Consider the following 13,675-nt stretch of genomic DNA (forward strand, 5'->3'; position numbering starts at 1 on the left):
GTGTAATTTCTATATTTTATATTTTGCAGCACATGATTTAATTTAACTTGTATGGTTAGTTGAATACCAAATTACATAGAATCTTGTATAGGGAATGAGATCTTGTTGGCTTGTACAGGTTGGTGTAATGCCCCAATACATCCCAGAGTTATTTGGATAGAGAATAGATAAGTATTTGCAAAGTCCCCTTGAGGGACTGGGGAGAAAAGAGGCAATATTAAACTTCCCCACCTGGGGAATTCCTGATTTTCTTGCAAGCATTGAGGACAACCAATTTAATAGAGGGAGCCCTCGATCTTAGGTTGGTTCCTATGAAATTTATTCCTACAAAGGAAAAGCTAAGCCTCCTTATAATTATGTCTCACAGTCACCCCAGAGAACCTTTTATTGCTCAGATGTGGCCTCTCTCTTTAAGCCAACTTGGCAGTGAACTCACTGCCCTCCCCCGTACATGGGACATGACTCCTAGGGGTGTAAATCTCCCTAGTAATTACTCCTGGGAATGAGACAGGAGCCAGTACCATGGGATTGAGAAAGCCTTCTCGACCAAAAAGTGGAAGAAAGGAATGAGACAAAATAAAGGTTCAGTGGCTGAGATTTCAAATAGAGTCAAGAGATTATTCTTATATATTATATAGGTATCCATTCTTAGTTTTTAGTATATTAGAATAGCTAGAAGGAAATTCCTGAAACTGTTGAACTGTATTCCAGTGGCTTGATTCTGAAGATGACTGTATAACTACATAGCTTTTACAGTATGATTGGGAAAACCTTGTGTCTGATGCTCCCTTTATCCAGGGAATGGACAGGTAAGTAAAAAAATAAGGACAAAAAATAAATAAATAATGGGGGCATGGCAAGATAAAAAAATTGGATAGATTGCAATACTAGTGGTCAATGAGAAAGAGGTGTAAGGGGTATGCAGTGTATGGGGTTTTTCTTTTTTCATTTTATTTCATTTTCTGGAGTGATGCAAATGTTCAAAAAATAATCATGGTGATGAATATACAACTAAGTGAAAATAATTTGAGCCACTAACTGTATACTTTGGAAGGACTATATGGTACGTGAAGATATCTCAATAAAACTATTTAAAAAAATCCTTCCAAGTGGTTATGCTATCAGCTATACTCTGTACCAATATATGGTAAATCAAAGTACCATGTTTAAGTCCTTTATCTTAAGTACACCCATCTTTAGTATTAAAGGAAGGTCACTGTGATATTGTCCATTTAACATGTTTTAAGTTCTTTATTGTTTCAACATTTATTATGCACCTATCAATACAGGCACTAACTTAGGTTTTAAGGACACAATGATGAATCAACATTTGACATGACCCTAACCTCTCATGGTTTTCTCAAACAGTCCAGTGAATATAGTGATCAATTAAATAATCACACTAATGAATGTATAAGTAAAACCTAAGATAAGTAATCTGAAACAAATACTATTTAAGAGTTGCAAAAAACTTCTTTCACTTCCACTAGCTCTGACACCAAGTAAAAATACTGCAGTAACACCATGCAATCCAATTCTGACTAACTTCCCAGTATTAGGCCAGACTCCACAGGTTTCAGGTAATCCTCTACAAGACTGCCTGCCCTTTCGGTACCAGTTACAAGTTTGGGGGACTTGGTCACCCACATTTCTGACCAACTGCTACAACTTCAGGGGTTCCCAACATTCCCCTGGATTCAATAATTCAATAACTCATTAGAACAACTCCCAGAACTCATTGGAAAAAATCACATACTTACAATTATAGTTTTATTATTGTAAAAGGATATAAATAAGAAGTCAAAAGAAGAGAGGCACTGGGTGAGGTCTGGGGGTTTCAAATGCAAGTGTTCTTTCCTCTCCAAGTGAAATCAAAATGCAGCAGGACACATTACCCTCCTTGTACAGCAGCATCATTAACAACCATGGAAGTTCACTGGAGCTTCAAGTATCCCGAGTTTATAAGGGGTTCCATTATGTAGGTATGATTAGTGAAATCAGTGCCCACTTGGTTGTCCTCAATCTCTAGTCCCCTCCCCTCCCAGAGGCTGAGCTGACAGAAAGTCATAGCATCAACCCGCTATACACAGGGTTAGTCTTTCTGGTTTGGCTAACCCCTACCCTAAGACTTCAGGTATGGCTGGCCCCACCTGTCATCTCCTTAGCATGTGTAAGGTAGATGTGGTCCCCAAGGCCCACCAAATGTTTTCTTCTAGAGTTTTATGGTATTAGCTTTTATATTTAGGTTATGGTTTTAATTTTTGTACATGGTGTGAAGTAGGGGCCCAACTTATTTCTTTTGTACATGGATATCTACTTTTCCAGCATCATCTGTTGAAGAGACTGTTCTTTACCCACTGAGTGTACTTGGCTACCCTTGTTGAAGATCAGTTGCCATAAATATGAGAGTTTCTCTCTGAATTCTCAATTCTATCCCATTGGGTCTCTATATTTGTCCTTATACCTGTATCACACTATTCTGATTACTGTAGCTTTGTAGTAAGTTTTGAAATCAGGAAGTGTGAGTCCTCCAACTTTGTTTTTCTTTCTTCAAGGGTATTTTTTACCTATTTAGGCCCTCTTGGCAATTCCCTATGAATTTGAGGACAGGCCTTTCCATTTCTGCAAAAGAGGTTGCTGGAATTTTCATTGGGATTATGTTAAATCTCCAAAGTGTTTTGGGGAGTAGTGATATCTTAACAATATTAAGTCTTCTAATCCATGAACACAGATACAGATGTCTTTCCATTTATTTAGCTCTTTTTAATTCTCCTTCTGCATTTTTGTAGTTTTCAGTATACAAGTCTTTCATAATCTTGATTAAATTTACTCCTAGCATTCTTTTAGATGCTATTGTGAATGGAATTGTTTTCTTGATTTGCTTTTCAGATTGTTCATTGCTGAAATACAGAAACACAATTGATTTTTCTGAGTTGATCTTGGATCCTTTTGCAGAGTTTGTTTATTAGCCCTAGTAATTTATTATAAGCATTTTGAGATAACTATAAAAATAAAAGAATCAAGAAAATAATTCATGCTCTTCACTCATTATTTCACCAGCATCTGTGTATGTGAAGTCAGGTTAGACTAATCCAACTGCCAACACATAATCACAGAACCTTGATATTTAGCAATAATGAGATTCTTTACTAATTTATACAAGAATGGTGCCTCAGCCAAATTCTAGTTTGATAATGTCTCTTATACTAAAATTCCCAAAATGTTACTTCTTATCAAATAGTTACTGAGAACCTATCAAACATTCCACACTATACTGGATATTAGGAAGAATATGAAATTTCAGTGACTGATTGCCAAGAACTTATGAGATTTAGCAGTTGTGATTACTACTATAGCATGAAAGCCTATTAGACCTAAAGGAAACTAGTGTACAAAATGAGATTGTTTCCTACACAAGAGTTATTGATGAATTACCTAGCATAGATCAAGATTTTTTTTAAAGCTCCTGATTCTTCCAATTACATTTTAATATATTTAAGGCACTTGGCATTCATTATCCATATTAAATAGCTCCTATACACAAAAACAGTAAAGAAATAATAAAATAGAGTAAAATGTAATAGATGTGAATAAATAAGAATTTAAAAATTTCACTGACTTGCTGGAAGTTCTAGAACATGGTATGGACTCCCTCTGCTGGTGCCTAATAGCAATAGCTCCATGACGCCAACAAATCACAGATAAAATAGTAACAAAAGCCAAAGGACTAATCTAACTCCACTTCTATTTAGATAAGGGGATATTTTAATAGTGGATTTGACTATGGATCAATGAAAGAAAATAAAAATGACTGGGTTTTGCTGCAACTGCAAAACAAAATAATAATAACCAGCAAATTGTATATCTCCCTATCTGTGCTATTAGAATAAAGGGATGATTTAAGATTTATTTTTATTTGGATTGCATTATTAATTTTCTTCCCAAATTAAACTTCCCTTAGTTTTTATATTGGCTCAAATTATTTTACACTCTGCAGGATTAGTTGGACTAATCCTGCCCCAAATGCAATGATAAAAATTGGACAAACCTTTAAAATTCTTTATTGGAAGGCGCTGGAGACTGATCACATCTGAAGAAACTGGGAATAGTTTCTACTTTGCTAGCTGCCAGAATGCAACTGTTCTAGTTTGCTAGATGCCAGAATGCAATGCACTAGAAATGGAATGGCTTTTTAAAAAGAGGAATTTAATAAGTTACAAATTTATAGTCTTAAGATCATGAAAATATCCCAATTAAAGCAAGTCCATAGAAATGTACAATCTAAGGCATCACCAGGGAAAGATACCTTGATTCAAGAAGACCGATGAAGTTCAGGGTTTCTCTCTCACCTGGAAAGGCACATGGCAAACACAGCATCTGCTAGCTCCCCCCCCTAGGCTTCCTGCTTTATGAAGCTCACTGGGAGGCATTTTCCTTCTCCATTTCCAAAAGTCACTGGCTGGTAGACTCTGCTTTGTGGTTCTGAGACATTCTGAAGATTTCTCTAAAATACTTCTTCTTTTATAGGATTCCACTAAACTAATCAAGACGCACGTAGAATGGATGGAGACATGTCTCCATCTAATCAAGTTTAATACCCACAACTGATTGAGTCACATCTCTGTGGAGACAACCTAATCAAGTTTCCAACCTATAGTGCTGAATAGGGATTAGAACAAACTGTTGCTCCTGCAAGACTGATTAGGATTAAAACATGTATTTTCTAGGGTACATAAATCCTTTCAAACACAGGACTTTTGCCTGAGGTACCCCCCATCCCCAACCCCTATACAGCCTGGATAGCATTACCTTACTGGCCTGAGCTGTTAAGACGCAGAGTTCAAGGCTGACAACATAGCCAGAAAACTAGGGAGGAAAGCTGCAAGGGAAAGGCAGAGAGAACAAAGCCCAAAAACATGCATATAAAATTCACCCAAAGTTTTCACTCATTGCCAAATTATATATACACTGGGGAGACGTGGGGGAGCCCAGCAAAAAAGCAGCAGTTGGAAGCTGAAAAATCTGAGCCAAGATTTTAGATGCCACCCAACACAAGGGAGAGTATAGCATTTAAAACAAGCCAAACTGTCTACCAGAACAAAAGTCACAATTCAAAAGAATACAACAGTCTCTCCACTATTATTTATAATGCCCAGTATCCAGTAAAAAAATCACTAAGTATACTAAAAAGAATGAAAACATGACCCACGTGCAACAAAAAAGAGAAGAGAAAGCAACCATGAGATAACCTAGATTATGTAAATAGCAGACAGGGACTTAAAATCAGCTATTACAAATATGTTCAAGGACTTAAGGAAAATAAATACATAATAGATACATTAAAGGGGCATGTTAGCAAAGAAATATTAACTATAAAAAAGAACGAAGTAGGAATTCTGGAACTAAAAAAGGACAATGATTGAAATAAAATGTTTGTTGGATATAATTAACAGTAGATTGAAGACAGAATAGCCATTAAACTTGAGATTAGAGCACTTATAAATTATCCAATCTGAAGAACAAAGAGAAAAAATTTTTTAGAAAAGTAAGTAGAGCCTAAGAGATTTGTGGGCCAATAACAAATGTTCTAATATATGTGTAAATGCAGTCATTCTGTTACACATAGAAGAAGAGAAAAGGTAGGTCAAAAAAATATCTGAAGAAATTATGGAAGAAAACAGTCCAAATTTAGTGAAAGACATCCATGCAGAGGTCCAAAATGCTCAACAAACCCAAGCAAGAAAAAGACCCCTAGGCATATCATAGCCAAACTGCTGAAATACAATGACAGAGAAAATCTTGAAAGCAGCCAGAGAAAAATAACATTTCATATAGAACACCACCATTAAGAAAATAAAAAGGCAAGTGAGACTGAGAGAATAAACTTGAAAAAAATTTATCTCACAACAGACTTATATCACAATCTAAAAAGAAATCCTGGGAGTTACGGCTTAATGGATAAATGGGTTTCTGTTTGGGTGATGAAAAAAGTTTAGTAATGGAAGGTGGTGATAGTAGCACTACCTTGCCAAAGTAATTAATTATTGCCACTGAACCGTATGCTTAAAAAATGGCTAAAATGGCAAATTTTATGTTATAGATATGTTACCACAATTTAAAAAATAATAATAATAATAATAAAAAGAACTCCTGCGATTTGGTAACAAAAATAATCCAATTTTAAAAAAATGAGCAAAAGACTTGAACAGGATGAATCTAGACCTGACACTGTGGGATCAACAATTCCATCCTGACCAAAAGGGGGAAAAGAAGTGTAATTAATAAAGTATCAGTGGCAGAGACAGTTCAAATAGACTTAAGAGGCTACTCTGAAGGTTGCTCTTATGCAAGCTTCAGGCAGACCTTGCTACCTGTCATAACCTGCCAGCCCCCAACGAGGACCATTCTAGCCAATGCTCAAGAACACTTAGGGCAATATATAAGATTCCACAAGGGTTCCATGCACTAGAGTAACTTGCCAGAAACCTACAACCTCCAGATGGGTTCCTTGGTCCAGATAAGTCCTGAAACCTAGCCCAGCCTCTCCAGAACATCAGATATTTCCATCTCCCTACTCCTTATTAGTGGAAGACCCTTCCAACATAAAAAATTTAGAACTGCCATAGCTCAAACAAACCCAAAGAGAGGTATGGAAAGATCAAAGGTGATGGTAGAATTATAAATAGAAGACAGGACTTAACAAATGAATATGAATGGTGAATCATTACACTGATACCTCTTTAAATCTCTAGTATTTTAGGGCAGATAGAAGTAAAAACCTAAAATTGTGAAACTGTAACCCATGTCAAAGTCTGAAATATGTTCTACAACTAATTGTGATGCTGTGCTTTGAAATTTATAGCATTTTTGAATATATGTTATTGTCCACAAAAAAAGAAGGAAAAAAATCGATTGTGATGATAAAAAGTATTTATAAGCCCTCTCGCCTCCTACATTCTGGAGCAGCTAGAAGGAAAAATATGAGTTGATTGCATGGTAGCCCATGACAAACTCTGGGATCTATCCTGTAACCACTTTTTGAAGAATGCTTTGAAAAGTATTGCTTTTTTATTTCTTTGCTTTGTATATATGTTATACTATACAATAAAAAAAAGTTAAAAAAAAAAAGACTTGAATAAACATTTCACAAAGGAAAATTTACAAAAACGGCACATAAAAAAGTACTCAGTATTAGTCATCAGGGAAATGCAAATTAATGCTACAAAGAAATGTTACTTCACACCCACTAGAATGGCTAAAATTTTTAAATTAAAGAGACTGACACACTAAATGAGGAGCAACCAGACTCTTAACATTGCTGGAGGGAATACAAAATGCTACAACCACTATGGAAAAAGATTTGGCAGTTTCTCATAAAGTTAACCTCACATTCAGCTTCTCTAGTCCTAGGTATGTTTACAAGAGAAACAAAAACAAGTTTTTACAAAAAGACTTATAAATAAATGTTCATAGTAGCTTTATTAAAGACAGCCAAAACCAGAGTCAATCCCAAAGCCCACAAATAGAAGAATGAAATTGTGGTATATTTATCCAATGGAATACTACTCCATAAGAAGGAATAAACTATTGATACATGCCACAACATGGGTGAATCTCACAGACATTAATTATAATGAGTGATAGAAGCTGGACACAAACTAATATACACTTTGTGATTCCATTTATATGAAGTTCTAGGACAGCAGAAAAACCAAGATGAAAAAAATCAGATCAAATGATTACAAAGTAAAGAGGGGAGACTAGGGAGAGACAAAGAGAACCTTCTGGGGGAGATAAAAACATTCTATACCCTTTGGCAAAATTGTACAGTTCAGATTTATGCATTTCAAGGTATATAAATTTTATCTCAAAAAAAAAAAGTCAAAATCATCAACATTATCATTAAGTGGGGAGAGGTGGGTGGATGAAGTATAGTTGATACCAGAACTGCAAAATGTTTATAACTGTTGAAGCTGAGTGATGAGTACATGAGGACTCATTATCTATTCTATTTATTTCTATAATTTCAAAATCTTTCATAATAAAAAGTTAAAAAAAAAAAAACAGAATCAGCAGTGTTTTAATAATGGAGGAGGAAATGCCAAAAGGACATTATTGGGACATGTGAAAAACTGGATACATACAGTAATTTTTATATCAACATTAAATTTCTTGAACTTGAGAACTGTACATAAGTGAATTATATATGTATCTACATAAGTGAATATTCTTATTCTTAACATAAGTACTTGAAAGTATTAAGTGTTCAAGGAGCACAACTTATACAACCTACTCTCAAAGATTCAGAAAACAAATAGAGTGGCACAACAAATGTGGCAAAATGTTAAAAGTTGACAGATCTGAGGAGCTGGGTTGGGGGTATGTTGGAGTGTCTGTATGGGTTTTGTATTATTTTTAAACTGTCCTGTAAGTTTGAAATTATTTCAAAATAAAGTTTATTAAAATAACTTCAAAAGTTTTTAAAATGAAACGTTTTAAAAAAGAAATCATTTTTTTTTATTTTCTACTTTTTTATTTTTTTACTACTTTTAAGTAGTAAAAAAATGAAAAAATAAATAAATAATACGGGGAACAAATGTTAAAATAAATTTAGTTTGAAATGCTAGTGGTAAATGAAAGCGAGGGGTAAGGGGTATGGTATGTATAATTTTTTTTTCTGTTATTGTTTTATTTCTTTTTCTGTTGTCTTTTTCTTTTTCTAAATCGATGCAAATGTTCTAAGAAATGATGAATATGCAACTATGTGATGATATTAAGAATTACTGATTATATATGTAGAATGGAATGATATCTTACTGTTTTGTTGTTTGTTGTTAATTTTTTTAATTAATAAAAAAATAATGCACTGAGAAAAAAAAAATTACAAGATGTCCACTGAAGAACAGACTCAAATGAAAATCTAGTTAGGGTCAGTGAAGAAAATCAGGAAGACAACCAAGAAAATGAAAATGTGAAAAGGGTCAGAGAAAAAGTAAAAAAAAAAAAGAAATCATAAAGACAGAAAGTTAGAAAAAGCTTCATAAAAGAATTGATCAGGGCCTTGAAAAATGGAAAACAGCATTTCATTTAAGGGGGAAAATTTATGTCATGATCAAATACATGAATGTAGAAATGAGCATAATGACAGACTAATAAGAAAACAACCCTCTTCAAGCAGAAATGAGTAATAAAAAAATCTGAGGGGTCAAATATATATGGAGTCAAATAGGAAGTTCAGACCTGATAGGAAAGGAAACAGGCTTACTTCAAGTTTTTAGGCAAGAAACTACTCACACAGTGGGATTTAATATTTTCTAGAGATTAAATTCTACTTCATAAAACTTATTTTTAAGTTATTTTAAAATAAAAAATTATGAGAGTAGAAAATGTGTCTAGTTTGATATGCACTCTTGGCACAGATGAAATGTGTATGGAAGTTTTTAGATCAAATGAAGAAAAAGGCATGGATACTGCTTAACTTCCTTAAAAGCAGTTCTGATTTCAAGTAAAAGAGCAAGAGAAAAACAGATGTCAAAGGAGGACCTAAGGTTTACAATATAAGACTAAAAACTATTAAGGATATTGTATATCTGATACAATGTTTGGACCTTTCTGAAATGTGGGGTTTTAATTTTTTTATTTATTTCTTTTTTATTCTGGGTATAGCAACTACCTTATGGCATACTTTTCTTATTCAAATATTTTTAATATATAGGGAAAAAATTCCTACAAATAAAAGAAATTCCTGCATGCATTACCTTGTCCTGAAGGGTTTGCTGCCATCTTCCTAGTTTCTGTTTCAATTATGTTCAGTGGCAATTAGTCAGCACTTTACAATCACCTATACAAATAAGTATACACACATATAAAATGTACCATATTTTAATAGCAAACTAAAAGTTGACAGAAACAGCTAGCCTGCCTACATTGAAATGTTTGCAGTTTCTTAATCTCTTCAGAAAGATATACATTTGAAAAGCACAGGCTTAAATCACAAATTTAAACTCTGCAAGCACCTTTAAGTATTTAATTAAACAGAACGTGAAGATAGCTCTTCCAGATGTTGGCACCAACATTCAGCATTTACTGTCTTTATTATACATCACTAAATTGCATTTACCAAATACTACCAAATTGTCAACCAATTGATGGCATCAATCTATCACAATACTAAGAAGAAAAAAAAGTCACTCATCTCTGGTGCCTCTCCATACATTAAAAAAACATGTCCAGCCACTATTCTGTACACTGAAAGCTAAGGAGGGAAAGGAGTCGAATACCTTCTGCACCGTACAACGTAAAAGATGCTTGCAATTTGTTATCACATTTAATATCACCATTTTAAAGATGGGGAAACCGTGCCAAGGTCACAACGCTATTCCAATACTTTGGGTTCTCAGTTTCCAAAGCTAGTGCTTTTGTTCTAGGTTTTAGCTTTGGGAAGATTCCAAGATAAGCAAGACCCTTCACCTGCCCTCAAGAACATATAATCCGGTGAGAAATGCAATCTTATTCAGGCAAACATACGAAAAAAAGCTTAACAAACGTGACCTTCAAAAAGCGTCAACAAAGTGTTCTGGAAGCAGAGAGAAACAGATTCTACTGCAGAAATTAGGAATATCCTCAGGAGAGCCCGGGAAAGTACAAAGGCTGGAAACCAGAAGCCGGTCTTGATTAAACGAAACTTTTCGGTGTCTCCTGAGGCACAGGGCGATCGGAGCCGGGTTAGGACAGGAGGACCACCTTGTGAAGGGGATGTGACAGACCTGAACTACGGATGTGACGAAGCTGGACTAGCTAGCGTTCTCAGGAGGGTCCCTGTCGGCGGGTGTGCAGGACGTTCAAAAGTCTGGGCCTAGACTGCAGCCGAGACGACGGAGAGGAGGGGGAGTGAGAGCGTTTGGAGGTAAGGTCGGCGAGGAGGCTACAACCCTACGGAAACAAAGACTGCCGCGGCATGTCAGCGTCCGGGCCACACAAATCCATGCCCAGCGCCGGGGCACCACCAAACAATCCTACTTACCAGGAACGCCAGCACGCCCGGGACTGACTTGCAGTGGGATCGCGGTTCTCAAAGCAAGCGCGACCACTTAAGCGACCCACAGATAGAAACCAACGCCGCGCACTCCAACCCTCCCGCACCGCCTGGGCTTCCGCCTTGAGACCGACATGCACCCGCGAAACGGAAGTCCCGCCTTCCTCCCGGACCCAGCTTCTGCCGCCCAAGGCGATTCTTAAAAGCTCAACTGCTGACGACACTTCCCTTCCGAAGAGTGGTAGGCGGAGAGGCTCACGGGATATGCAGGCTGCACTGTTTGGGCGTGGTACAGGGCGGGACCAGGAAGTTTGGGGGCGGGACCAGAGGCGGGGCGAAGTGACGTATCGCTTTGACTTTGGTAGGCCTGGGCGGGACGGAGCCGACTCCGCGAAGTCCGCAGCACCGCGTGTCGCTGTCTGGGGAAACGCCACCATCCTGGCTGATCTTGCCATGGTGCAAATCCACCTCGATTGAGATTGAGGCCCAGCAGCCATTAGAACTTGGAGGGCGAGTCCTGTAAGCCGGGCTTGCTTTCAAGCTTTAGCAACTATTTCAGGTTGCGAGTACACGCGCGCACACACACACACACACACACAATTCCAGGCATATTTTTCTTTTATAGTATCCATAATTATACATAAGAAAATCACTAAATATGCAGGAGTTTGTTACTACTGTGCAATGCTATATATTTAAGAAATGAGTGTACCGCACCTCAGAGTACCAAAGCGCTGCTAGTGGGACCACCTGATTCCAGCACAATAGATCTACGCACTTACATTAAAGGTAATCTTACAAAATGGATGTATGTCACCTGTTCTGTGGTCATTAACCCCTGTTGTACATCTTTTCTAGAATCTGAACATGTTTTTAATAGTCGATGTTTGCTCAATAGTAAATGTTTATGATGCATGATTTTGTTGTTCATGGATCCATGACTGAATAAGAACACTTCCAAGCATTTATTGAGTGCCTTCTGCATGCTAGCCGCTTCCTGTGCCTCAGCCGGGGTCCTATCATCTCCTGATTTATATACGTGCCTCAGAGTTATTTACTCAATGTCAAATAGTAGGGCTGAAATGAGAGAAGAAAGATCTGCCAGATGCTAACACCTGCATTGTTGAAGGATTCCTCTGAGATCAGCTCTTGGTGACTGCTTTAATCCAGATACAAAGTGTAACGTGAGCATCTTGTTAATAGGCCAGGACCCCTTTTGAGCGTAGCATTTGGAGTCATGGGGTGACAGAAAAGATGACCTTAGGAGAATTATTTTGGTTTTATGTTGTTTGGCTAGACAATATGGGAAAAATGGCACAGAGAGCTCCAATCTAAGTCCCAAATGGCATTCAGAACAAAGTTTATTTAAGGAGAAAAATACTTCTATCCCCAGAATAACATTTTGTAATTTCCTGGCAAGTTTAACCTCCCAGAGTTGGGAGAACATTATCAGGAGAAAGATAAATTTAACTTACCAGTGAGACTTTTGTCCTTCATTTGGTAGATGTTACCCCTTGAATCTCTTCTGTCTCCTCCTTCAGAGTTTTTGAAATTTCTGCCTCACAAGAATTTTGCCATAGTGGTTAAGAGTGGGTCAGGTTGCTTGAATTCAAATCCCAACTCTAACATTTAATGATTATGAGACCTTGAACAAATTGTTTAACCTCTCCGTGCCTCAGTTCTGTCATCTGTAAAAAGGAAATAAAAACCAATGTGTTCCTGCATTTTAAAAGAGAGAGAGAAAGAGAGAAACTTAAGAGATAATGACAATTAAAGGCAATACATCGTCCTGGATCTAACAAGGGAGAGAGAAGACTCAAGGGGACACTATTGGGACATAAGAAAAAATTGGAATATAGACTGTAAGCTTTATATCAATGTTAAATTTCTAAAACTTGACAACTGTACTTAAAGGGGTTACATAGTAAATATCTGTGTTCTTAGAGAGTATGAAAAAGAGTCTTAGGAAAAGTACATAGCAGTATTAAGTGTTCAAGGTGTATGATGTGTACACTCTACCCTCAAGTGTTCAGAAAATGGATTGATAAATAGATGGACAGACAGACATATGGTTAGATAGATAGAAGGATTATTGTTGGATAAATATAGAATGATATGGCAAATGTGACAAATGTTAAAATTAGGTAGATCTGGACGTCTGGGTGGTGTAGGGGTATGTTGGAGTTCTCTTAGGGGTTTGTATTATTTTTGTACCTCTCCTGTAGGTTTGAAAGTACTTCAAAATAAAAAGTTAAAAAAAAAATAAATAAGTGAATACATGTAAAATACTTAGAGGGCACCTTGCATTCAATAAATGTTGGCTATCAATAGTGTTATTATAAGCAATGAAAGAGCTGTGTTTTACTGTACATCTTGGTTCCTGGTTGGTAGGTCAGCAGATAAATACTTAGATCCTACATATCTCCTAGGGGAAAGACAGAGACAAAAGGAGTCATATTACAACCCCTGCAGCTGTTAACTGATAGGGGAGTGCAGGGAGCAAACTGAATTGCTTAATTCTGATGCCGTTCTGATTTCCTATCTTCAGTATAATTAGAGAGTCCAGAATAGGCCCCAAAGTCCAGTTGAAACCCCTCCTAGCCCCTTTCAATAATTTGTGATGAAATAGCAATGAGAAAT

At 36.6% G+C, this 13,675-nt stretch overlaps 2 protein-coding genes across 4 annotated transcripts in view; one reads left to right on the plus strand and one right to left on the minus strand.

The window, feature by feature from the left end:
* Nucleotides 1-2,969, plus strand: part of KIAA1958 (KIAA1958 ortholog) — a 284,958-nt gene extending 281,989 nt beyond the window's left edge. Inside the window, exon 4 of the mRNA XM_077142195.1 lies at nt 2,890-2,969. Coding sequence (XP_076998310.1) covers nt 2,890-2,904 — 15 coding nt within the window. The 3' untranslated portion in view covers nt 2,905-2,969. The remainder of the gene's footprint in view (nt 1-2,889) is intronic.
* The window catches only part of INIP (INTS3 and NABP interacting protein), a 31,892-nt gene extending 20,668 nt beyond the window's left edge, over nt 1-11,224 (minus strand). Inside the window, exons 1-3 of one of the 3 annotated variants that reach the window (XM_077142273.1) lie at nt 11,024-11,224; nt 10,767-10,947; nt 9,759-9,841 (exon numbers count right to left, since the gene is read on the minus strand). In XM_077142273.1, the coding sequence (XP_076998388.1) occupies nt 9,759-9,783 (25 nt within the window). In that variant the 5' untranslated portion in view covers nt 9,784-9,841; nt 10,767-10,947; nt 11,024-11,224. The remainder of the gene's footprint in view (nt 1-9,758; nt 9,842-10,766; nt 10,948-11,023) is intronic. The other 2 variants (XM_077142266.1, XM_077142288.1) reach the window with 2 other exon arrangements.
* Between the last annotated feature and the right edge of the window lie 2,451 nt (nt 11,225-13,675).

This window comes from Tamandua tetradactyla, chromosome 2, assembly GCF_023851605.1.
Source record: "Tamandua tetradactyla isolate mTamTet1 chromosome 2, mTamTet1.pri, whole genome shotgun sequence".
Classification (NCBI taxonomy): Eukaryota; Metazoa; Chordata; class Mammalia; order Pilosa; family Myrmecophagidae; genus Tamandua; species Tamandua tetradactyla.